We start from the raw sequence: 26527 nt of genomic DNA on the forward strand, positions 1-26527 counted from the left end.
ATCTAGAGTGATCTAGAGACCATGCTTGCCTGTCACGTTCCCCCCCGCCACCCAGCTACCTTTGGAGCCGATAAACTACCATGGGTTCCCTTTATCTGATGGTGCTGCGCTAACAAAATAGATGAGGGCTAGCTTATACTGAGCAATTAGAATGTGTTTGATGCCAGCGGGACGGGACGGTCACCTTACACTTTGCCTTCCTTCTCTTCGCAGCCCCTGCCGAGTTTGTGCAGCATCCTCAGTCCATTTCCAGGCCGGTGGGGACCACTGCCATCTTCACGTGCTTGGCGCAAGGCGAACCCCCGCCTCAGATCACCTGGCTGAAGAACGGGCAGATCTTGGAACCTGGTGATCATGTTAAACTGAAGAATAACAACAGGTAAATCAGTCAGCAACAGCTTTCAGCATTGCTGAATTCAGGTTGGGGGGGACAGCCGGAAGCTCAGCTGGGCATGAAGAGGCATTCATGCTGTCGTGTCCCACCCATGTCCATTGGGAGTCACTGCACAGATCTCAGTAGGTGAAGCTGGTGGAAGTATGCCCAGAATTCTCATGTCTGAGGACAGGGGTGCGCCACATCCAGCCTGAAGGTCAAGTGTGCCTTGCAGAGCCATGGCATCCAGCCCAGGGACTTCCTATGGGTTGGGAAATTTGGCAGCAGAGGAGCAATGGCAATTAACACCATCACCCTGCCTGCACTAACAAATTCCCAAGCCCCTCATGGCAGGTTGGAGCTGAGCCACAACCCCTTCCCTTGCGCGGCTGGATCAGGGCTGGGCCACTTCCCCTTCCCCCTCCATGACTGGGTAGGGGCCAGGCAATGCCTCCTTCCCTGCCATGCAGCTGGGTCAGGGCTGAGTCATGTTCCCTCCCTGCCTCCCCCTACCCCTACACAGCCAGATTCTGGCTGGATAGGGTCCCTCCACACCCTCCCCAGGCACCAGATTGGGACCACTGGCTGCATGTGGCCCCCAGACAGGTCAGGTACTGCCCACTGGGTAAAATGATTGAGCACCGCTGTCTTAGGACCATCAATGGTCCTTAAACGATTTTGGTCAGAAGTGCACTGCTGCTATGAACAGATTTCACGTGATTTAGTTACGGATGTGGGATCAGTAAGAGCAGGAGAGCAACTTAATTTCTCATGGGTGTTGTCTTTGGTATGGAAAATAGTTAAGGCTAATTTGTCACAATTGTGTTGCTCAGTCACTTCTGAGTGGCTGCTGCAGCCTCCCTAAGTCCCAGTGACTGACAGCACTTTGCATCTGTTCTACTTTTTGAGCAGATGGGAACAAAATCTATCCTGTCTAGTTGAAGATCTGGTTAATAATAGCCTCCTGTCGCACCGGACGATAGTTCTCACACTCCACTCGGAGACTGGAAAAGAGTGATCTGGAAGCAGTTCTGTTCTTACTGTTTGCTTGCTTTGAAGAGTGAATGCTTTAGTTCAGACTGAGTCTACAGCAGAAGCAATGGGTCATTTTCATGTGTGCGCTCTGAATGCCACGTTTGCAAGGAAAGACTCTCCAAGGTAGTTTTGAAGGGAAATTTCCCCTGAAAGCCATTACTGTAACAGTTAAGCCTGGAAGGAGTGTAGGGAGAAACACTCGCATCCCCCTGTATTAAAATACCATTACTGATTACGTTGCTAAAATAGGCCAGAAAGGGAGTAAGGCTGTGTGGTTCAGGGCCTGCCTTGGAAGGCAGAAGATCTCAATTCAGTTTCCACCTCTGCCACAGACCCCCTCGCTGTTCCTGACCAAGTCACTTCATCTCTCCCTGCTTCATTTCCCCATCTCTAAAGAGCTTTTCATCTTATGCTCTTTGACTGCGAGACTCATCGGAGAGTATGCCTGTGAGCACAACCCTGCTCAGGTCAGAAGCTTGTCTGCTTGCTTCATCCAGCACAGGACGGGCAAGGCCTGGTCTGAAAAAGATTTTGTGGAACTGGCAGCAGAAGGCTTCCAGTTTGGCTGCGTCGTGTGATGGCCATCCCTTCACAGGGATAACGGTGCTCTGAGTACGTGCAAGTATCCCTGGGATGTGAGCATTGCATGGGCTCTTTCTGGCTTGGGAAGGGTGATGTAATGAAGACTCTGCAAGATCGGTGCTGCTGTCTGTGATGCCCGTGTAGGTTTCTCAGCGTCCGCGCTTGCCCAGTTCTCCTGCTCTCGGTCAGGTTGTCCAGATAATCACCTGAAGGCAGTTGAGTTGCAGCGTTGAGTCAGTAGATTTCACATAGGCTGCAACGCAGCCCCGCACTAAAGCTTGTGCTTCATAGACTTAAAGCACGTGCTGAAGGGTTTTATCAGATCAGGACCTTTGATTAAAATCATATTGATGATGCACAAGCCAGAAAAAGGTCTCCACTCCCATCTCTGTCTTGGCTTTTCAGGCTGAATGGGAGAAAACATATTCACTGAAGTAAGCAGAGAGGACTCCGAGCATGCCCTAGGAGCTGATTTGCTGAATCCGCACCTGCCATTCTCACACAGTCAGTCTTCAGAGTCAAACCACACTTTAGTCTGTATGTTTTGACCCCTGGTATGTGCAAAAGCACATGGATACACCCCTGTTTGAGATAATATTGGCTTGGGAGCTGGCTTTTGCTAAACTTAGGCCTTTTATCTCACCAGGGAATAGTTTTCAGCAAGCACTGAATAACTGCATTTCCATGCTAAAGTAGAGTGATGTTTGTATTGTGGGAATAACACGGTGGGATGTGCTTAGTGTGAAAATTACAAGTTGGCAGCGTAGTTTCTATGGAAATAACACGAAGCAACATGCTAAAAAATAACAGGAGCTGTGCCATAAACCTAAATTATCAGTCGAGTTTTATAGTCCCTGGTGTGGTATAACTGTTACCTACCTTAACAAATGCATATGCATGAATGCAGTTGCTGGCTGGAAAAAGCCTATTCCTTCCATTCAGTCCATCAGGAAAAGCTTTTGTGGGCCTTGCTGTATCTGCTTCCTGGGAAAAGGATGGTTGTGTCCTCTAAAGCTTTGCAGCCATGCAGCTTCCCCATGTTATGTCGCCAGGGTTTTTTAAAGCCTTTTTAAATGATTGAGGGCAAGGAGTTGGAATAAGGACAGTGAGATTCTCCGCCTTCAGGGGAGTTTTTATCCCAGGCTGGAGACTTTATAAAGCCCCAGGGGACACGGTGACTTTGGTGTGCACACCCTACAGCACCAGCAGAGACCAGAGCCCCACGCGGCATCAGAGACTGTACCTGCCTTTGCAAGAACGCCAGGGACAAGAGACCGAACGTATTATCCATGCTGGGTTATACATCGAGGAACTGAGCCATAAAGAATCTAATGGTTTTGCCATGGTTTCACGTGGAATCTGTGTGCGCCTTCTGGATCTCAGCTTGTATCCCTGGCAAGGCTATTTTTCTCCATTACTTGAAGAAGGCCATGAATAGTGTCCTAGGCTTTGGGATGCTCCATCCTTTGAGGATGCCAACAACTCTCTGAATCAGTGTGGCCCACTTGGGCTTGACACCTTTGGGAAATGGTAGGCAGAGTTCCCAAAGCCACTGAAATATAAGTGGAAGTCTGCTTCTGGGTTGGCTGGTTGCTCTGGGGAAGGATGAATGGAGGAGAGCAAGTCGATGGCTTGTTTTCCTCATAAGAGCCTTTTCGACTTGTCCTTTTGTTTCATTGTTGCGTGCGTGACTAAGTGCTGTAACCCGCTTAGTTCCAGGCAGAGTCAGTTTATGATTAGGCCTTTGGATTTATCAGTCAATTGCACTTGGAAAATATTTGTCCATGTAATGATGGATCTGGAATCTAATAGTAATGAAGCTCTTAAACTGCACTATGAGCTTTTTTAATTAGATTACACGGTTTCCTCGAAAATTCATTTGGATTAAAACTCTCCTTAATATCGTCGTAAAGGGCTGAATGCCCCCAAAGGGGGGTTTTAAAGAAAGACTAAATCATCCCAAGTCATACTGTGCGCTAATTGATTGCAAAAATGTATCCAAGGAACAAGCCCCTTCCTGTAAATGACACAGTGAGGGATGATGCACGAACACACCGAATGGCAGAAGCGCCTGGGAACGGGGCTGCCAGAGGATTGACATGAAGTCAGATGGAGCCTGTTGCCCTCCCTTGAGCTTTGAGCATGCAGTCTCCGCTTGAGATGCTGCTCTTGCTGCCTGCAGCCTCCCCAGATAAACGGGCAGCACCCAGGGAATCGCCCCAGTTGCACTCTGTGATCCTGCGTTAGCCTCTGGAAAGGCTCCAGTATCGGACTTGGAGGTGGAAGAGTACAAAACGGGATAGTTTTGTCTCTCTCTCCTCACCCAGAACAATTGGGCTCATGTCAGACTGTGGTTTTGCAAACCTAAAGGCAGAATTGGGGGTTATTCAGCTCCTGGTAGTATATCTGAGCTGCCGCTTCCCTGTTAGCACCTTGGGGACAATCAGCCCCAAACCTGGTGCCTGAAATGGAGGTACCAGTCAGCTCTGTTTAGGGCAGTCTGCAGACTCTTCACAGGCATCATGCTACAACTGCAAGGAGACCCTGTAGCCTCCAACTCCTACTAAGCTGGTGTATAGGGGCTTCAGAGCTCCAGCACAGGGAGAACAAGGCACAAGGCTTGAGAAACTTCAGAAGTCCTGTGCTCCTCCTTTATTCATTTCCCATGGTAGGCAGCAATCAGAAGGCCAGGTCGGGAGATGATACGCCTTGGTTACAGCAATGCTGCACGTTCCCACTGGCTTAGCCTCGCTCTTCTGAGGATGCTGCCTGATGGGCAGTGCAGAGCTGTCCTGGCACCACAGACATTTATTCGAATTACAGCCTGGGGAAGATGAGGCTGTGTAGACCCCCTCTCCTCTGGAGACAGAGGCTGTTAGATTGGACATTTGATCCTGCAGAGGTGTCAGGGAAATGGTGTTTCCATGCACCTCTGGGCCCTTTGCTCCATCCCATCCCCAAGGGAAGGCTTTCCCCTGCACTTTTAGCTCTTGAGACCAGTCCAGTCCAGGACTGATCTTCTAGAGCAGGGTTAAACTGGATCTTGAGGCCATGTTTTCTAATTGTCTGGATGCAAGACAAACAGGACTGCTTTTGAAGGCGTGTGTATAGGTGGAGGTCCCACTGAGAAGGAAGGATGGAGTGGTCCTTTGACTTTGGGATCACTTCTTCTGCTTTCACACTCCAGCTTGTATTGAGATTTCTTGGGATTCTTAATCCTGGCAGGACAGAACCTGCCGGTACATTAGCACTTAAACTACCTACCCAAGACACTCCTCCTGGCTGGAGTAAGGGTTGGAGTCCAGGGCCTTTTGGAGGGGCATGTGGGTGTGTTTGTAGGAGCTAGGTGGTAGCTGAAAAACCTGTCAGGAGACAAGAGACTGGGAGGAGAAATGCACCTTTAAAGCATGGAAGTTTTGCCATGTTTGCAAAACACTTTCTCACATAGGAACATTAGGTCCTCTTAATTTTCATAAACTTCATCGAAGCTTGATCCTCTTTTTCCAGACACAGTCAGATTTCCTGTTGGAACAGGAGTCCTGACGTTTTAGCTGGCATTTGGGGTGGGGTGGATATTTTGGCCAAGGTGGTAGGTACCAACACTTGCTATTTCTGACTAAAACCTTCACATACTATATCCCTTTCTTCCATGCCTTACTGAGCCACTTATCAAAGGATCAGGGAATACAGCTACCAGCTATATAATCGGGTGGGTCCAGGGACTCACTTGATGACCAAGAGATAGTCTTCTTGGGCACTAAAACAAATTCTGCACCTCAGCTTCCTGGAATATACTGCCTGCTCCCCATCCATAAAATGAGAATGCTGATTCTTTCACACACAGCAGATTCTGGGTATATGAACATTAAAGATCCTCCTGTACCCTCTCCAGAGGTGGTGGTTATGTTTGGAAAACACCAGCTGCGTGGGAGTAAAATAGCCGATCGATGTTTAGCAAAAATCAAAGGCAGCGCTTGATAACGGATGATTGTTAATGAAAAATGCATGAAGGCTCAGATGGGGGGAATGGTGGGGCTTGCCATTAAAGGCTGTGAATTAAAATCACTTTGGAGGCCTAAGACAAAGTCCTGGCCATGGGACCCCTGTTCCAAGCCATGGAGTCAGTGTTTGTTGGAGTGGCCCTGCGTTAGATGGGCTCAGTTGCTTTCATCTGATGGACACAGGGGTTGAATTCTGCTCTCGGGTCTATGCCACAGAGTTGGGCTTGGATTGACTCTCATGGCGGGCCCAGCTTCTAATGGAAGATGCAGGGACCAGTCCAGAAGCGGGCTGGCCACAAAAATCTGCAGGTGGCCAATACTGGGGGAGCTTCATTGACTCCAATAGAGCTGTTCCCATTTTCACCAGCTCTGGATCTGCCACCTGGTGTCTTGATCGGAGGATACCAGTTCACCAGCATCATTCCCAAAGTGATCTCAGGCAATTTTGACTGATGGAACGTGATGCTGCCGGGTACAGCAAGAAAAGCGCGACTGTTCCCCACTCAAGTCCAGAGCTGCCCTCCTGAATGGGTTCCTCGGAGCTGAAAGGAGCAATATTCATCCCCAGCAAATTCCCATGCTTTTGAATTCAGCGCAACCCGAAAGAAAACCTATGACTGCAATGGCATCTGGATGGTTACTTGCATGGCTGATGTGAGCTGGGCATACGCTTACTATTGGATATTTTAGGGGCTTCGTTTGAAATGTTCTGGGAGATGAGGCTAGAAGTAATAAACCTTTCAGGGTGGGAATTGGGTTATTGCTTTCCTTCATTTGACCCAATCAGTGCTCGGTGGGTTCAGGGGGGTCATTTTCAGGCTAGAAATAAATCACATTAAGGGGTTTGGGCAGCAAGGCTGCGATTGCCGCAACAGCCAGTAACAAAGGCCGATGTCTCCGGAGAAGGCAGCTCTACATATTGATTTTCCAAGAAGATTTTATTTACAAAATGGTAATTAAGGGGCTTCGTTTCTTCCACTGAAAAGGGGCTTCAGCAGGACCCTGGGCTCAGGTGGCGCTTGCTTTTCTCGATGACCTGAGCTGATGAACGGTCTCCCTCTTTAACTCTTCAGTGACGGCTGTGTGCGGAGGTGTCTCTCGGTTGACTTCCCGTAAGAGGGGGTTGGTGTTGATTCTCCTTGGAGAAAATATCTGACAGTAAATACACTTGGATACTGTCTTGTTTCCTGCAGCACGCGTGCGCTTAGTTGTGCTTCGTTCCAGTGCTTCTGCTAGATGCTAGTCTATCCGAGTGCCCGACCTCCTGGTGCTGGAAGTGCTGTTTGGCATCAGACACTAGTGAGCTTCATACTAATAGGGCTGGGGAGTGAGATAGCCCTTCCCTGGTGAGGAAGCACTTCAGTGCTGGATGCAGCTTCTGCAGAGCCTGCCCGGTGACCTTGCCTCTGCCACACGGCACGGAGAGTCCGCGAAACGAAGCATAAGGCCCAGCTAAACAAAAAGGGGCATCATCCTCATCCTGGCTCTTCCACCCTGTGCTGGGATCGTGTGTTGAGATCAGACGGTTGTGTCCCACCAGATGGGTTTGCAGCCATTACAGGCCAGCTGACACTGCCGGACCTACGTCCCCTCCCATCGTGTGTGACTGTGATTATTTTTGCTGCGAGCCTACAGCTATGGGTTTCTTAGCGCTTCCTTTCATCCCATTGGCCTTTCAGAGGCTGATTCAGGGTCATGAGCATCCCTCCAAAATGTTGCATAGGAAAGACATTGATTTCCATCCTCAGACAGCTCCAAAAGGATGCCTCTTCCTCCTTTTATAACCCACCCCCTGAACACCCCACCGTGTCGCCTCGGTGATGCACCTGCTGGTTAGGGTGGACTACCTGGGGTGGGGGGCCTCTCCCCCATAAGTCTGCACCAGTGGCCAGGTTGGTGCTGAGAGCATCAGGACTCCTGCTCACCCTTTCTCCAAGGGCTTCCCCTCTCCTCTAGCAGCACTTGCATCCCTTACCAGGGGCAGGGGCTCCTATACAGCAATGAAGAGCTCTCCTTCCTGTCTGCCCTGCATATCCATGTGGTAAAATACCAAATACTTCAATTGTATTTATTCCATGGATTTTTCTTTAAATATTGAATGATCCTCTGGGATCCTGAACACGCAGAAAGACTTTCTGGGCGCACCCACCAAGTGCAGTTAGTCACAGTGACTGTTGTATCTGAAGAGTAATTTAAATGCTCCAGGTTTGAGTTTCTGTATCAGACACTAACTAGCCATTGAACAGTGTAATTTGGAAGAGCCGGTCTTGTTTAGAGCAGAGAGTTGGGAAGCCTGGTGCCAGCCTCTCCTTGCGCAGGAAGGAGGCAATCCTGCAGGAGTCAGTGGAGTAGCATCTTCTTGCATCAGCAGACAGCCTGGCCCCTGAGTTTTATTGTCAGCTCCGCTGCTGGCTGTGTGCAAGCAACTTCGGGAGAGTTCCCCCAGCTGTAATGAGGACACGATTCTCGCTCGCTTAGCTCCGCTTGGGAGCTGATTGGTCTGAATTGCAGCACTGGGCCAAACTGAAACATCTTCGGATGTGGGAAAGCTCAGAACCCTGTCTCGGTTCTGCCTGGTCCCCTTGAGCCCTCTCTGTGAGATGGACATGGACTGAAGACTAAGAGCCCTTGAACTCTGGAAGGGCCAGGCTTGGGCGGGGGTTTAGTTTTGGTCAGGTAGGCATGACGCTTCTTCGGTCTCACTAGCGTTGTGTACCAACGTCCATGTACCTTGCCCCAAATTCGATGTCACTTCTAAGTCCCTAGAAAACCCTTAATGGGGAAGGCAGGTCCTCCTCCTCCTCACCACTTTGTGTCTTTGTGTGCCTTAGTGTTAGGAATGAGTTATAGGAGCATTTCAAATGGGTTTTGGAGTGTGGGGTATGAGTGCACTTCAGCCCCTGCACACCACTTGGGAGTCTTAGAGATGACATAGATGCTATGCCTCTGTGTGCACACGTGTGTGTGTGTGTGTGTGTGCGCGCGTGCGCGTGTATGTGCATGTGCATGCACGTGTGTGTGCATGTGTATTTCTATATATGCACTTGAGAGGACACATTGGATATGTCAAAGCTTGCAAAGGTTGGGGGCATTCCAGACTGAAACTCTGTCACCCTGTTGACCTTGAGCATGGTTTAGGGAGCGTGTGGGGTACATCCTGCTACTGCCTGCATAGCTAACCAGCATCGCTAACCAGTTCAGGTAGGCAGTACACAGGATACAGGGCAGCCAAGGCCCGTTCTCTTGGGTTGGGTTCAGGACCAGTCCCTGTGCTCACGTGAACTCTTAGACTGGAGTTCTGCCTTGCTCATCTGTGGTCTGTAATTGTGGGTGTTCATTTGAGGGGGTGGGTCAGTCTGTAGTCTTTTGCTCCACTGGTTAAGTTACCCACCTCAGGGCCATGCAGACTGGGAGTCCTAACTCCCACTTAAATCAACAGGAGACGTTTGAAATCAGTGGTAGGTAGGTGCCAGCCTACCTCTCAGGATCTGGGTAACGAGCACAGGACAGTTAGATATGCAGCCTCTTTATCAGCCTCTCCCATAGTAATGAACTTACCTTCCCCTTTTTAAAGCACCAGTCGCTTTTGTGCTCTATCTTACTGCCTTGGTTCTGGAGAATTTGCAGAGCTTGAGCAAGGGCACACCTTCAGCATCTGACCCAAACCCTGGCCAGGAGAGATCTCCGTGTGCCAGCACATGCCTGCCAAGCACAAATTCCAGTGATCATCTGGCCTGACTCTGGCCTCCCACAGGCTAAAGAATTGCATCAATATGCTTTGCCCCAACCCCACAGCACTTAGAGACCTTCAGTGTGGAGTTCAAGACATGGCATGAGGGGAATCCAGGTTGTCACTTGGTTCCAACGTGCTGTTACAAAGTCCCCACTTCTTTTTAGTCTGAACATCTCTCCCTTCCCAATGCAGGATGTTTCTGGAAAGAAGCCAACGAGCACCACTTGAAGCAAAAGCTCCTTTCTGTCGGTGCACTGGCAAGTGGCTCTGAAACAGTTATTCATTCTATATGGGCCAGGACAATGCACCCCATAGCGAACATAGTCATGCAGGCTGTAGTATGATGCAGGAAGTTTGCTGAATGGGTGAGTACTGTGCATCTGAATGCAGCGCTGGGGCATACTCCTGTCACCGACAATGCTCCCACAACTCAACCTACTCTAATCTTTGCATTAATTTCATCCCATTTTCTCCTTTTTGTGTGTGCACATGCTGCTAGCCTTCCATGGAGGCCTCTCTTCTCCTTTGTGCTGTTGATTCACTGAAGAGGGCTCCTTCACTTCTCATCCTTTTTTTTTTTTTTTTTTTTGGAGGAGTCTTTGCAAAGCTGAGCTCTGGTCACTGGCCTAGACCCCTGACCCGAGTGAGATCAGTCATCTTGATTGCCTGTGAACTGGGAGACAGCTTGTGAATATGCTGCTTTGGAAGGGCTGCTCCCCCCCACTCTCCAGCTCAGCCTGGTGTGAATCTACAGCAGCTCTGCTCCCCACTTTTCTCAATGCCTGTCAGGGTATTGTGCGAAAATTTGATTGAGCTCTCCACTCAGTGAGCATCTTTAGCGACCGACAGAAAGCGTCCCGGCATCTCTTATCATCCGATGCATTAACGCCGCCTCCAGTCTGGCACTCATGGAAAAGTTTTCAAAGAGCAGATGTCCCAACGTGACAGATTTTCTGTTGACAGGAAGAAAGAAAGGGCACTCACATATTTCAGATGTTCGAAACCCAGAGACACTCATCTGCTGCTCAAAAGGGAGAATGAATGCCTGGCAACTAGGCCCTTGGCTTTTCTTTGAGTCTTCAGTGAAAAGCAGAACCTGGGAAAACAGGACCAGATTTTGCACTAAGCAACACCTTCAGCCCCGGGGATTTCTTTGGGGTGGGCAAAGGCAGGCTGAATTTGTCCTCTAAGTATTGAAGAGGCAACTTGATGCTTGCTAGTGGCATCTTCAGGAAGCCAACCTGGGGGTTTCCTTGGCTTTCTCATAGAACTGGTTTTCAACTGGTGTCCTTGGAGGTTAGTCACGACCGATGCTCGTGTTGTAGGTGCTTCCAGTAAGGACAGACAGAGGCCTTTTCTGATTTCTGCCAGTCTGCCGGTATTAGTTTTTTTCACTGTTTGTCTGGGAGAGAGAGAGTGAGAAAGAGAGAACCTGATTTCTGCCAATACCCCACATAGGAGGGAGTTTGTGGTGCATTGCTGTATCTACTTTTCTGGTGCTTGGCCAGAGGGTCTTGCCTATGTGCCCAGGGTCAAACCAATCTTGAGACTTGGGGTCAGGAAGGAATTTCCCCCCAGATCAGAATGGGCAGGACTATGGTGGGGTTTGCCTTTCTCTGGAGCATGGGAATGATTTTCCTTCCAGAATCAGCCGAACATATCCGACCTTCATAAATCCCCTGCCAGCAGTACCATGGTCTCCCCTGCCCTTTTCCCGGGGAACAAGCAATTTTTCTATTGGGTGCTGCATGGCTCTGCCTTCTGAGAGGGATCTTGTGGATCCTTTCGAAGGCTCAGCGGTTTTTCTGCCTGCTTTTCTGCACTCCATTTCTCCACCTCATAATTTTTAGGTAGAGCTGAACATTTAATAACTTTATCGAACCCCTGCCTGTGTCACAAACCCAAGTAACACAATACTGGTTGCATCCGCTTTTCATAGGCAACGGGTATCCACGATCCGTATCACACTCGCAAGCACACACTTGCAAATCTCAAGGCAAATGAATGTTTACAAGTCTCTAAAATCTGGACTCCAGCTTGCTGCTGTCTTCAGCATTCAGAGAGTTTGTTCTCCTCATCTTTCTTCAGACGTGACAATATGCCGGAAGAATGTTATCGGCTGGTGCAGAATCTCACAAGCTATGAATCAAATGTGGGGTTTAGCTGTTTAATGTGGCAGAGTGCTGGATATCAGAGTCTTGTTGGTAAAGTATCTGCTGGCTGTAAAATATCACAGGGTGTGCCCAGCCCAGGTCCTGATCCTAGCATCCCAGAGACCCATTGCACCAGAAGCTCTGGCATGTGCATGAAATGGCTTGGTTTAAAGCGGCTGTTAATCTCTTCTCACTCTGCCCGCTGAGCATAAAACAGAAAGGGCCAGTGGTTGCTAGCAGGTCAGGTGTGCAGTGACTGCATTGCTGTGGCGATGTCCTGTGCCCTTTTATGCATAACATTCCCCTACGAAAAATCAGTCAGCTTGTTGAGGCAAGCAACAAAAATAGTTAAATGTCAAGGAAACATGAGGGAAGGTTGGAAAAACGGGAATGATTTTGTCTGCAGAAGAGAAAACCGAGGGAGGGAGTTGATAACGGGCTTCAAACACCTGAAGGGTGGTTATACACTGTGATCGCTGTGTGGTCACTGTGGTTGCAGGAGACAGGACAAGGAGTCACCATCTTTAAATTTAAGCTGTGGGCTCCCCTGCCCTCCCTGCCCCTTTCATGGCAGCAATGTGCAGTCCTCTTCCCCAACTCAGGCAGGTGCAGAAGCCCCAAGTGACCCTGTTGCAGAAGACAACAACTGAGAACAAGTACACTCGGGACAGCTGGCGAGGTGAGGGCGGGACAGCACACTTTGAGCTCTTTGCTATCAGCATCAGCATGAGTCTCTGGGATGCGGCCGACGCCAAGTTCCTGCGGTGACAGATGTCTCAGCTGCGAGTCGCAGGCTCTTGCTTATGCTAGCCGGTGCCCGGGTATAAATTAGCAATTGCCATTCCAGCTCTGGGGACCAGGTCGGCACCTTCCTCTCTGGCGGCGCATGACTCCTCAGTCTTTTGGGCTGGCTGCTTTGCTTCTGTTGGCAGGAGGCTGTGATCATGGTGAAGTAGAAGAGTTTCTGCTGAATGGGGTACATCTCTAGAGCCGTAGGGCTTCAAACACCTGAAGGGTGGTTATACAGTGGATGGTGATAGACTGGTCACTGTGGCTGCAGGGTACAGGACAAGGAGTCACCACCTTTAAATTTAAGTTGTGGGCTCCTGGAGCCCTAGAGATGCGCCTCATTTAGCACATCAGGGGCATATCTCTAGGACCCCCACAACAGGGAGCTTGATGGGGGATGCTGCTGACTCCATCGTCCTGGCAGTCTCAGCCAGCCCAGCCCTGTCTGGGAAGCTCTCTCTGTTGCAAAGCTCAGTGTGGATGCTCCCCAAAATGCATGCTGTTCATCTCCTATTGCAGCCTCTGCTGCTGAAGTTCCTACCTGCCCCACAGCGAGTGCAGCTACCCCTGCATTTCCCACCTCCAGGGACAAATGTCCCCATGCACCAGAAGCCGCCCTGGGCCCTCGGAAGAGCTGTCCTTGACCCCACACCACAGCAGTAAGGAGTAGGTCAAGTCTAGCTGCTGCTCTCTCCCCTGCTGACTCTTTTCTCCCTGTAAGATATTTAACATGTCAAGTAAAAGCAGCCGTAAGCCAGGAGAACCTCAACACTTCTCATTGTTCCTGGTTTGCTTTATCCATGATTGGGAAGCTTAATGCTGTGCTTGGCTTCAGAGCCAGGCTTGATTTGGCTCTCCTCGGTAGGCAGATGCAGGGTGAATTCATGGGAGTCATCCTAATATCGCTGCTACAGAAGGCAGCGGCATACCTGCTTCCTCCTTGCCTCTCCTGCTGTATGCAGAGCTGCAGATACAGCCTTCCCATTGCATAAACCTGCCTTTCTGCCGCCTGGCCTTGCCGAAATCATGCCTTGTTGACCAGTTTAGCCACACACTGGGACTTTCCTTCCCTGCCTCCCCTTCCTCCTTCATTTAATCAGATAGATGGAGCCTATGGCTAGGAGAGGAGCTTAAGGTTGATTCACTGAAATCACCATATCAGCTGAAACCATCACATTTCATGTTCCATTTACAATGTTTCCAAGGAAACAAAAGACTAGGACATAAATAGAGGACTGTTAAACATTTGCTCACTTCCTACAGCCCTGATGATTTGCAGGGCAGAAATACGAATGGTAAATCAACAGCAGTAATAAATTGTAATGCAGGAAGACCAATATTTTGCTGCAGTTACAAACAGCATTCAGATGATCTACAGGCAGGGCTCTGCTGGGTTATTTGTAATTTCGGTTTCCCGCTTGCCGTTTTTCATTTGCAGAAGCAGGGGGCCTGATCCTGACCTGGCTGGAAGCCCTCTCCCCCTCGCAGAACAAAATGATTTCTTGTAAATTCATGCTCTCGGCCACAGGTGTTACAAGCAGTTTTTGCACCCTGGCCGGTAGCTACAGCTGAGCTGGGAGCGACTGTGGCCACCAGTCTCATACTAAGCCAGCTCCCAGGGCCGGTGCTACAGCTGTTGACCCCTTTGCCCCCGCTGTCGAGGCTCTGTAGCGTGTAAACCTTCCTGCCGACCTCAGAAAGGAGTGTGGGACTTGACTCTTCCAGGGCCTGTTCGTTCTCCTTTGGCCAGGCAGAAGAGTTTGCTGGAGCTGTTCACCCAACAGGGACTGAGCACCTGACTCGCTCTCCAGCCCTTTGGCCAGCTCCTCTCAGGGCTGGGTGTCGGAGCTGGTGCCAACACCCAACATGAAGCTTGGAAAGAACTTGGGATTGCTGTTCAGAGCGTGCTGGCTGCCGTGCCGGCCTCTGTGCCAGTATTTACAGCGGGCTAACGTGGTGCATTGATAAAGACAGGGCTGTCAGTGAGATTTCGACTCCTTTTACCTCTTGTTCCATCCCTTCACACGGCGGGGAAGGGAAGATCACGGCGGGGATGTGTTCTCTCACTGATGAGCTCAGGTAACTCTATTTACAAGTGATGGAAGCAAACTTCTCAAGTATTAGGGTGTGCTATAGCAATGGTCCCAGCCACTTCAATCTGCAAGAGAGACTCCACTTGCACTCCAGTTGACAGCAAGCCTCGGCTCTGTGGCCATCTCTTATTTTTAAATAAAGGTTCCAGCATGTGCTCACTCGCTATATGTTCCCATACTGCCCTGATCAGGAGTGTATATTATCTCTCGCTGAGAATATCCCCTCCCCACCTTCCCAACTTCTTGTTTTTTAACACACTGCTACCTAGTGAATGGCTTGCGTTCGAATGCTTGTCTAACTTCATCCCAACCATGCCATGGGTCCAGGAAAAGACGTCCCCCAGAAAAATCCTTGCCTAACACAATCAAGCTAGTCACAAAAATGTCTTATTTGTAACCTTCTCAAACTCCTGCCTCGGTGGTGGTAAATTAAGCCCAGAAGATTTAGCTTCACAGGCTGCCTCCAGTTCCAGTTAGGCTATTTTGGATAAATATTGGATATTACTTATGATTTTGCGTAACCACTGGATCGTGGTGATTTGAATCACTTTGTTCTGGGCTCGATTTCTGAGGGAAACACTTGAACGGCCTGAGCGCTTATCGACGGCTCTGTTCGAGAGCCCAGAGCTGTCAAAGAGCTGTTTTAAACATTAAACAGCCAGCTGGGGTGATGCTGCAACCATGCACAGTGGTGCTGCTCTCAGATTGATAGTGGTTGGCTTTTTCTTTTTAAAACCTGGGCACCCATTACCCCCTTGCTGGCTAGGAAATGGTCTCCGTTATAAATGGCCCTTGTCATACACCCATGTGGTTGTCCACGTAGCAATTCACTTCAACTACTTGAGGTGCAAATAGCATCTAATCATCCTATCTTTCCTCTTACCACCTCGCCAATAAACCCCCGTCCTGTCGCATGGAGCCTACTGAGATACTCATGTGGTGGCTGGGGGAGCACTGGGCACGCCTGGCCTTTTCGCCCTTCAGAAATGGTTTTGAGCAAGGAGCCAGCGATCCTTCTTATCTTGTGCAACTGAAAGGAGCACCTGAGCCTCCAAGCAGAAGCCTCCAGCAGCTCTTTTGAAGAGCGGTTCCAATTATGGGGGCATTTCAGACCCTGGCCTCAGAAATACACACTGAGATTTTCTGCAAGGCTGTGAATATTCCCCAGGCACTTGCAAGGATCGGGCCTTATTTTTTTCATAACACAAAGGCAAAAGCTGAGGCTATCACCCTGCAGGATAAATGGGCTAATCCTAATGTTACTCTAAGACTGTTCTAATGTGCTATAATACAATTACAACATCACCAGAGGGCTTTCTGACTGGGGTTGATTAGACTTGGCTTATGTATCATGTGCGGTACCTCTGCAAGCTCCCTGTCAGCAGCTATTACCATGATCCTACCTTGTCACGTTAGTAGTATATGGGTGAATGCCGTAGTGCTGTTGTTCCCTGGCTTGTTGTTGCTTGTACTAGCTGGGCCAAAGCTAGGTAGGTATATTTGCTGTTAGCACCTCTGTTTTGGTTGAATGTAAGACTTCCTTGCCATCCCACGTGGCATCTAGTATACTCATCCTGCTTCCCACCCTCATGGCAGCAGACCATCTCAAAGTCCCCACCCCGCTTCTGGCTGTAAGGTTGAGCTGGAGAAACTTGCTGGCAGGTGTCTCTGATCTGCAGTGAAAGCAATTCAGCTGATCTTGGGGAAAGGGCTACTTGGCAGTCTGCTGAGAAAGGGCAGGTTCCTCATGAAAGCCAGAGGAACAAGTCAGGCATGAGGCAGTCACCTCTCTTCACCTTGGTGCTATTCTCTTTTTATTACACCCAGGGGCTGCATTTGCCTTCTCTGACACAGCCTTGCACTGGGAGCTCATGTCCCATTGGTTTCCACCAGGTCGGTGCTGGATGCTCTGATTTCAACAGTGCAGTCTGCCCAATTTGTACGTGAGACCTACACCGTTAACACCTCGTTCTCTCTCCAAAGCCCACGTGCAAAAGTCCCTTGGTGCATTCTTTTTCCTTTGTAACTCAGTTAGGGGTGACCCCAATCTCTTTAATCCAAGACAGAGACAAGCTGCCTGACTACAATATCAGGATAATCTGCCACCTCCTCCTCTTCCTCCCTTGATTTTCTTTTGAGATGGAATCATCAACATGCAGATCCAGGTTGGGAACCTGGTTGAAAGCCAAGTTTGGCCCAAAAAGTGAAGCCAAATGGGAGATATTGACACTGTCCCGAATCAGGCTCAGCCTTTGAGCCCACCTCTACTTTTCAGACCCATTGGGTGAGATTGTGGCGATGCCTGATAGTGCTAGGGTCAGGGCTGCAAGGTGTGAAGCTAAAGGCCGCTGTTTTTTTTGTCTGCCTTTGTTTCCAGCACGCTCACCATTTACGGGATCAGCCAGATGGACGAAGCCATCTACCAGTGCATCGCGGAGAACAGTGCCGGCTCCACTCAGGCCAGCGCCCGCCTGACTGTGCTATGGGCCGAGGGGCTGCCAGGCCCTCCCCAGAATGTGAAAGCTGAGACCGTCTCTGCGACCACCATCCAGGTGTCCTGGAGCGAGCCTCTGCAGAATACCAAGGAGATCATCGGCTATGTGCTGCACATAAGGAAGGCTGCAGGTAAGGCTCCTGGCTTGGATGCTCAAAAGGTCCCATCCTTGGCCACTTGGATTTGATGCAGGGACATTGTCAGTAGCAACAATCATGTTCCTGCCTACTCAAGTTAGCATTGTCTGCACAGGCACCAGAAAACAGTAGCATAGGTTGATTCTGTGAGGCACTGAGCACCTTCCACCACCCCAGAAGCTGGCATGTCCTGAGCTCAGCCCCTGACTATAAGGTCTTGCCATCTTGTAGAATCAAGCTGCCAGGGCACATCTGCCCTGTGGTCAGGAGGCATGATTGCAGCTCCCGTGGACATACTAGAGCCGGCTCTAAACCAGCCAGCCTCAGCACGGCACTTCCTGTGGGAGGGAAGGAAAAGCAAAGCTCTGTGGGCTCGGTCCTTTCCCTTCAGCTGAAGTCCATGGCAAAGGTTCCAGGTGGAGAAGAATCTGACCCACCTCTCAACACACTTCCTCATTGAGAAGCAAAACTATGGCTTGTTCAGGTGTCACTCTATTATCCATGTGCTCCCGAGCACCACTGCATTATCCTCCTGCAGCCTCACGCCACTCTGCTTTCGCTTGCTCTTGCGTTCCAGATCCAGTGGAGATGGAGTACCAGGAGGCTGTGAGCAAAAGCACCTTCCAGCAGCTCGTGACTGACTTGGAGCCCTCAACTAGTTACAGCTTCTACATCAAGGCGTACACCTCCCGGGGAGCTAGCAAAGCCTCTGACATCATGGTGGTGAGCACGCTGGGAGAAGGTAAGGAAGTCTAATGTTTGGATGGTTGCAAACCTTGGGGTGCAGCAACAATGTCAGCCTAGTTGCTGCATGTACTTGGGTGTTTCATTATGTACTGCCCCCCACCCCCTGCTTACTGTGCTCTGGAACGTGACAGAGTCCCCCTTACCTGGTTACATTGAGGAGCATCTGGACTTTCTCTAACCTGGTGGTACGGAAGAGAGCAAGACCAAATCACCTGGCGGTCTCTGCAACACCTTATGCCTCACAGCATGATGTGGGAGCTAACTGTCAGTTTTTGCAGGGGTCTTGTTCTGGTATGTAGTCATCCTCATGTTGAGTGTGTGGCCTGCAGTGAGTGAGAGCCTCAGGATTGTTTATGACACCCCAAAAGAAAGCCTTTTATTGCAAGCAAGGCATGCCTGTGGGTGTCTCTGCCTCAGCCCCTGCAGAGACCTCTCAAACTCTTTAGCAACTGCCTCATGTGGTCTTGTTGGATATGTTCCTCCTTACCCAGAAAATGAATGAGTTCCTCAGTGGGGACATGGCTCTGGAAGCCCTCAGGCATCGGGTTCTTCACTGAGCCTATATGCAGTCCCTTGGGAGTGCAGGGCTTTGCAGGCCTATGCTCTGACAACGCAGTAACCCTGGTTATTTATTGGACAGAGATCCCTGCCTCAGGAGGGCCGATCCCTGGGCCAGTGTTCTCAATGGCATGACTTAACATTGTTTCATGAAGGGCAAAGATCAGGTAGCAGCAAAACCTGACCCCTCCAGCGTGTTAAGATGTACAGACCCTGTAGCTGCACTTACCTTCTTGGCCCAAAGCATGCACCCAGAGGAAGGGGCATAACAAGGATATCCCTACCCTGACAGCTGGCATAGATTACAGCAGACCTCCATCTTCAGCCAGCTATGCTGAAGCCATTGAGAGCTGAACGCCCATCACCAGCCCTTGCACTGCAACAGGACTTTCATTAAATCATCGGCTTTAAACAGTAGTAGGCCTCAGTGCTGTCCAGCAGCCCAGATGCTGCAGTGCCAACTCTGGCACTGGCAGCCTTTCGTACAGGATGGTCTAGTGCATGTTCTTTATTTGATGGCTCTTCTCCTAAAGCCAGCTGATCAGCAGCCCTGGAGACAGAAGCCCTTGCTTCATCCACAGCACAAGTGCAGCATGGCCAGTGGCCACACTAGTGGCCTTCCCAGCTGCTCTGCCTTGACCAGGAGTGAGAGGTTAGTAAGAAGGTAGCTCCATCCCAGGAGACTCTGTTTCCTCAGCGTCTCTGCTCAGACTGCCAGTGAGTGCCCCCAGCATGGTAGCAGAGTGTGATGCAGGACTTGCCCATGGGATGCTGGCTTGAAACCACAGTCCCAGGCCATCAGATAGAACAGCCTTTGGTCACCAGCGTTGAGCTTAGGCCCCAGCACATTTCAGACAGTTGGAGACCACAGCTTATCTCAATAGCTTCATCTCTCGTTTCAAAGCAGATGTATTGGAGAGGGGCGGGCACCGCACCCCAAGGGGTCTCTTTCATAAACATGAAGTCCTGCAGGACAGTGATAGGAGGACAAAGGGCCTGATTCAGATGCAGCTGAAATGGCTGCACTGACTCCAATCTGGGGGCTCAGCTCTGAGCCCTGTTTTCAGCGGATGTGAGCATTTCCTACAGGATCTAAGATTAAAGAGCTACTCTATCCCTGCTGTGGGACATGCTGGGTTATTACTTTGCATGTCTATTTACTTGGCATTCTGGAGTCCCCCAGCCCTCCTTTCATCTAGCTTCTCCCCCTGGTGCAGAGACGGGGGTGGACTCAGCTTAAGCTTTAAAATCCTTGACCCAGAGCTCCGAGTTCAGCCACAGTAGCTCACAGCCCCTCCATGCCTCATAAAACCTGGTGCTTCTTGGCATAGGTTGGGACAGGCTGGGCAAGGCTTTTCGACAAGCTTGCCTTAAATCAGGCCTCACGCGGTTATGTATCTTGTGAGAGGGCAATACGTTTCCTGGATCTTTGATGTCTGAAGGCACAAGGCTGCCATGCTGGCCTTAAAAACAACATCATCCCTGGCAACTGAATGCAGACATTGAGCTGTATTTTAATCACGGATGAGCAAGCCAGATTACATGCGTCTTACGGAGAGCTGCCCCTAGAGAAAACCTCCCCTACCAAAGCAGCATTCTCTTCTGGGACCCGGTGGCCGAATTATGGCCTGGTTGTGTCCTCTGAATTGCTGCAATTTGCTTGAAAATCCAGCCCATAATTTTCTGCCCAGGAGGACAGTAGGTAGAACGGACATTGCACGAGCAGGCTCTGCAGGGGCCTCTGTCTGTACACACAACTGGGTTGATGATATGCCTGAAGCCAGGTGCGAGCACAGCTAGACACGTTCATGCGGTGCCTAGGTGCCTCCTGGGGTGGAATCTCACTGGCAGGATGGGACCTGGCTGGGGATGACAGCGGAAATGAGCATATGTCTCTGAATCCAACTGAAGCGAGTGCAAGGGCGGTGGGGGGGATGCCATTTCTTCTACACAGGACTTTGGACGTGGTGTCTTAGCTGATGTGGTGGTATTGCTCTCAGGATGGGGCTGTCTTCCTGGCTTGCTGACAGATGAGCACTACCACTGCACTCAGAATCCCCTCCTTTTGCATGCCTGAGCCACATCCACCGTACAGCCACTGATTTCTGAGGTTTCTCTCTTAAACAAAGTAAAGGGGTCGATTCTGCACTGGCTTACCCCACCGGGCTCTGCTTAACTAGGAAAACACGCACATCCAGAATGGGTACAGATGTTGTCAGCTAGCTTTAAGCTATGTGGTTCTTGAAGGACATATAAAACTGCCAGTAAGTGAGGATGTTGAAGCCGTAATATCGTGAAGAAATATGCCAGGCAGTTAAGAATCTAACTTCTTACAGGATCTGGGCATCTCATGCTTTGTTACATCTGGGGCCTTAAGTACAAGCTCTCCTTAAGTAGTGGAAGCTATCCAAGGGAGAAATCTGCATTGGACCCTTAGTTTTCAGACAAGAAGATCACCCTTGGGAGTCTTTCAGATGGCAGGGATGTGGATGCTGGGCACTGCCTTAGCAATTTTATTTCATAGTTCGAAGCATATGAATGTATGTGTCACACGAGTAATACCATGCATGCATGCTCCTCCTATGCAGCCTCACTCCAGACTGCCTTTGGTTGTCCTGCTTTCTGTCTCTGCTCTCCGCTCCTTGCTTTGTGACTAGGTGCAATAAGAAAGAAGGAGGAAACAAATACCAAAGAGGGAAACTAAGTGAATGATCTGAATTCTTTGCAACTCTCTAAACGAATTCTAGTTCTTTGCAGCTCTGGAGAAATCTTCCTTTCTGCTCTTCTTTCTTCTCTATTCTCCCCATTTTCTTTTCATCATTTCTCGTCACGTTACTTGTCTAGCTTGAGCTCCTTTGGACTGGGGCCGGTGCACAGCTCTCTGCAGCGCTGGGCCATTGAGATAAGCAATGTGTTGAGAAGTGGAGTAGCAGCAAGGCACCGGAAAGAGGAGCAGGAGATTAAAGATAGGGAGAGAGTGAGTGAGTCCTGCATTAGGAAATCAGCCAAATCTCTCACTTCAGCAGTCTGCTCCTTCTCTTAGAGCTTTGGGGCCCAATTCTGAGCACATGTAATCCAGCTCGCCCTACTGTGACTCCGCTTTGGCAGTGACTCCCGATGTGGACTAGCGTGAGGTGAGAAGAGGATTGGGCCTGTTGCTGAAATGCAGCAGCTCCTCGGGCTACACTGGGGAGGTTTGCACCGCAGGCTCCGGTCTTGGTTCCTTGTCAATGAAAGTGTATGTTCTGCAGGAAGTGACGGAGCCACGCAGGGAGCTCGGTTAGGGATCCAGAGATGCAGCATGCAAGTCTGACCTTGGGCGAAAAGGATGACGTGATGGGAGAAGAAAGCAGTCGGTCCTATCCCATGGCTTGGAAAGATGACATGGCACAGGCCGAGAAAGAGCATCATAGGCAGGGCTGTACTCTCAGCTGCACCTTGGCTAGAATCTAGGAAAACCCCACTGATGCCGATGGACTCGCTCTCAATTTATCTGTATGTGCATGGGGTCAGAATCCACTCCAGCACCCGGGCTTGTTGCTCAACCTTCCAGCAGCCAGATAAAGAGGTGCTTTGCATGGTTGGTGCTGAGAAACACCTGCAGACACTAACCCGGTAATGCAACTGTTATATCTCAAACAACATGCGCTTTGTGAAGCAGCACAGGTGCCTACTCTTGTCTTTTCATGCTTTTTAGGGTTTTCTCCAGAACTTTTTGACATTTCTCTAGGATGAAGACTGTTCCTTTAGTCATCTTCAGTTTAAGATGACTTCAAGAAGACAGTTGAAGTGACTGGGGAAAACTCCAAACAGCACTGAAGAGGAAGACAACTATTCCATCCCTTAGCAAAGACACCTCACATATGTTAGATACATTTTGTGTCATATATATACCTCTGTGAAGCACATATATGCTTGTGTGCATGTGTGTATACACACACACACATATATATTGCACACACACACAACTATACTTCCTTATTGTATACTTATTTATGTAATGAAATTATAAATAGCATTTGCATTCTACTAGTACGTACATATAATCAATACTATATATTCAAATTTTGAGTAAATACTATATATTCCATGTTTTGAAGATGAGACATTCTTGTAGTTTTTAATAAATGTAAAGCTCTGAGACCATAAAATAAAACCGACTCTTCACAAATCAGGATGGCCAATGCTAGTGTTTCTTTGTTCCCTGGGATAAAGTTTCCTCCTCCCAACTACAATATTTTTCTTCGTGTTCCAAGAAGCGGTGCCCTCCCAAAAGGCAGATTCCCAGCCAGCCTGCTGTGCGATGTGCCCATTGGCTTTGCATACGCAACCACGCATGCTCCTTTGTGTCCAAACCTTGCTTTTTGTGTGCAGATCAGACTGGTGGGCACCTGCCTGGAACGCGCAGACAGCTGTTTGTTTGCAGAGCGTTGGAGCGTGCTTGCAGTTAGCTGCATGTTCCACGTCATAGTCCAGGATGGAGAAGAGCTCCAGGAATGCCGCTCGTTCTTCAGGACCTGCTGTGATTCTAGTTCTGCCTCCTGTATAGATTATCCATAGCAAGGCCAGACATCAACTAGCTGGAGAGAAACTTGTCTTTCATGAGGATCCCCGGGGCATGCACTGCACCGTCCTGCAAAAGCAGAGGGAGAGTACCTATGTCCCGTAGCAATGCTGTGTCCAGGGGCTCTCACATCTTGCCCAACTTTTGGCAGTTGGCAGGAACTTGAGAGTTCCAGCTAAGTTTCATAATGGCCAGACTTCAGGGATGCACCATTCTTGTGCCTTGGGCAACAGGCCAGCAGCACCTTGGCCAAGCTAACTGCAAAGGGCTCTGAATATGTAGGGAAGCTTGGATGCAAGTCCAGATCTAGGTGTAATATGTGGTTGCTAGGGCAAGAACAGTCCAAATGGCAGACAAGTTTCCCCCAGATTTCAGTGTTCCTCCTCGAGGGTCTGACTGCTCTGTGCCTGGGCTCAGCATGAGCTGTCTCAGGGTTGCTTTCTCTCTCCTGCCTGTTGCCAGCGGTTACCTGAGCCACCCCAGCAGCTGGACATTGCCAGGATGGACTCAGCTTGCCCCCTCTCCCTTCCCACAGCCTCTGCTCTGGGCCGGGGGGAACTGATGGCAAGCTAGCTACTACTGGAAGTCCTCTATGCCAGAGAGTCCTCTAGTGGCCAGCTTCACCGGATTTTGCTGCTGCTTTGTACCAGCAGAGTTAGTGCAAAGCAAGTGGCGGAGCTGAAAATCTGCACTATCGTGCTAAGCCATTTCAATATGGCCTGAACAAGGTTTGGGAAAAACCCTAGAGCCTTCTCTAAGGAAATTGCTGCACCATGCAGTCTTTGAACTTGGTAGGCTAGTTTTGCCATATCCAGGGATTATGCCTCCCACCAAGCATTTCAGCTTTGTTCAGGTGGCACCAAGCCAAATGTCTCACCCTGCCAACTTGGATGTATTTATTTAAGGATGTGCTCAATTTTTTGTTTGCTGGGGCTACCAAAGGCTCAGCTTATCACACAGAAGTGATGCATTATTCATCTCAGACAGAGAGACCTTCCCTGCTCTTGTGTGCAGACCTGCCCTGGCATGGGGCAAGATCACTTGTCTTGCAGTGCATTTCACCCTATTGTAGTGTACAATGGACCTGGGGAGAGGAGACTCACTTGCACAATCTTCCATCCTCTTGTGAGCTGCACTGCCCTCCTCCTGCTCTTCACCGTGTGAGCCCTGTGTCCAGCCACTCCCTTGCACTCAGGTCAATTCACAGGCCAAATCCAGAGGTGTTATGTAAGCTGCGCCTTGGGAAGGGAGTGTAAGTTGGCAAATGATTCATGGATTCTTTCTCTAGGCCCCATGTGTTATAACAAACAGGGCCAAAAATGCCAGTGTGGTAGAGAGGTGAAGCTTGTTGGAATGTGCCTGCAAGCAGAGGTTCCCTATTATGACAACAGTGAATAAGAGCCACTTGTGAATGGCTGGCATCCCACACCTTCAGCACCTCTAGAAGTTTGCTTGCCTAGGCTGTTTCCCCTAAATAGCATTTGACTGTTGGGCCTGGCACAGTATCCTTGGGACCCATAAAATCTCTCCTCAAGAGCAGAGTCCAGACTATCCTTTGTCTTGCCCAAGAGAGATTAGCAGGGAAGGACAATTATGGGAGTTCTTGTTTGCAATTTTCTATCTTTGGATGAAATGGCATGGTCCAGTAAAAGTTCAGGCCTGAAAGCCACGGTAAACTCACATTACCATCCCATCAACTTAAGCCTCAAGATACTATGGTGGTAAGAAGGAACCCTGATTCATTGGGATTTTTTTCCCCATTCAGAGACATTAAGTCAGAGTGATAATGTCACACAAATGAATAAGGAAGCTGCTTTCTTATCCCTTTCTGTGGAACTTACCTGGGTATGCTCTTGTATTGTAGGTCAATGGGAAAACACCAATTCATTCTTCCTTTCTATTGATTTACATGCAGGTCATTAGGAAAATACATTGACTTGTCCTGCACTGTGTTCCCAGTGTGAATCAATGGAGACGCGATAACTTTTTTTGGAAGATTCATGATTGCAATTGCATAGACATGTCTCATCAAACAGTGGAGCAGTCTTTAATTGCCTACTGTATTTTTATTAGGAAAAAAGGCAATTCAAATGAGTCAGGAAATTCCTAACTGTTCAGTTATGCTGCTTTAACCCTTCTTTTCAAATAGGGACAGTAGCCTTTCTGCTTATGCCAGTCTTCAGACTGCACCATCTCATTCCATTGACTTTGACCTATTCAGTAAAATTATTACTATTATTATGTATTGTATCAGTTGCCCTGCAAGGCTGTGTTCCAACAGAAACTATCAAGGCAGCTTTTTAGTATACGTATCAATAAATGTGTAGACATTTATAGGCAAAAGAAGAGCAACTATAGTTTCAGAAGGTAAGGCACAGTTACAGGACCATCCATCCTTATCCACGAGAGGAGTGATTTTCAGGCAGGGTGTGTGGCAGGGATTTCAGAGATGTCAGATAGGAATCCATAGTGTTCAAACCATTCGGACGTGGCGTGGGCTTGCTGGTTTCTTTGCAACAGGAGAATTTTTCTTTTATTTTTCTGTAGTCAAAAAATGAGTGGCAACTAAGAGCTGGCATTGTCTGAGGAGTCTCTTGACTAATGAGGGGTTCCTCAAATCTGCAAAGCTTGAGAACCAGTCCTAGAGCATGACCTGATAACCAGGTGGGATCAGTTACTAACTTCCCCGAGGCAGAGACATCATGGGAAGTCAGCGCCTCCTCCTGAGGCGCCTGCTCTTGGTCCGTGTTGGATGCCAGAGTTAAGTGGATGATTGTTCTGTTCCTGTTTGCTGGTTCCAATGCTCCTTGATGTGAGGTGCCACTGAGATGATATTTATTCCCAGAGAGCTATGGTGCTGGCTTCTGCACCAAGGGCATGGACTTTGGGAGCTAAATTCTGCTCCTGGATTATTGGAACAACACTGGTCCCACTGAGAAGCAGTTTCCTGCCCAACAAGGACTATAAGCAGGCCTGCCTGGGTAGCAGAGGTACCTACTCCCTGCCCCCATGAACCCTTTACATGGGACATCAGAGACCCAGAGGCCTGGAGCCCTGAACCAGCAGGGATCTTGGCTTACCAATGCAGGGGGAAGTTCCCAGCCCTGCTGCACACACTGAAGGGTGCAAAGGGACCCAAAAAATGAGTAGAGCATTTGGCCTGGAGCATCCTGGGGTCATTCAGGGAAAAGTCTGACAGAGAGCTCCCCCGTGTGAGAGGGTGAGGAGAGGAGGGCAGAGGAGGCTGAGCAAGGTCCTGCCTCAACCC

At 49.4% G+C, this 26527-nt stretch overlaps 1 protein-coding gene across 1 annotated transcript in view; it reads left to right on the forward strand.

Annotated features, from left to right (window-relative positions):
• IGDCC3 (immunoglobulin superfamily DCC subclass member 3) overlaps window positions 1–26527 on the forward strand; it is a 178603-nt gene that overhangs the window by 132886 nt on the left and 19190 nt on the right. Inside the window, exons 7-9 of the mRNA XM_006258331.4 lie at window positions 214–379; window positions 17137–17384; window positions 17968–18132. Of these exons, the coding sequence (XP_006258393.1) occupies window positions 214–379; window positions 17137–17384; window positions 17968–18132 (579 nt within the window). The remainder of the gene's footprint in view (window positions 1–213; window positions 380–17136; window positions 17385–17967; window positions 18133–26527) is intronic.

This window comes from Alligator mississippiensis, chromosome 11, assembly GCF_030867095.1.
Source record: "Alligator mississippiensis isolate rAllMis1 chromosome 11, rAllMis1, whole genome shotgun sequence".
In the NCBI taxonomy this organism is placed as follows: Eukaryota; Metazoa; Chordata; order Crocodylia; family Alligatoridae; genus Alligator; species Alligator mississippiensis.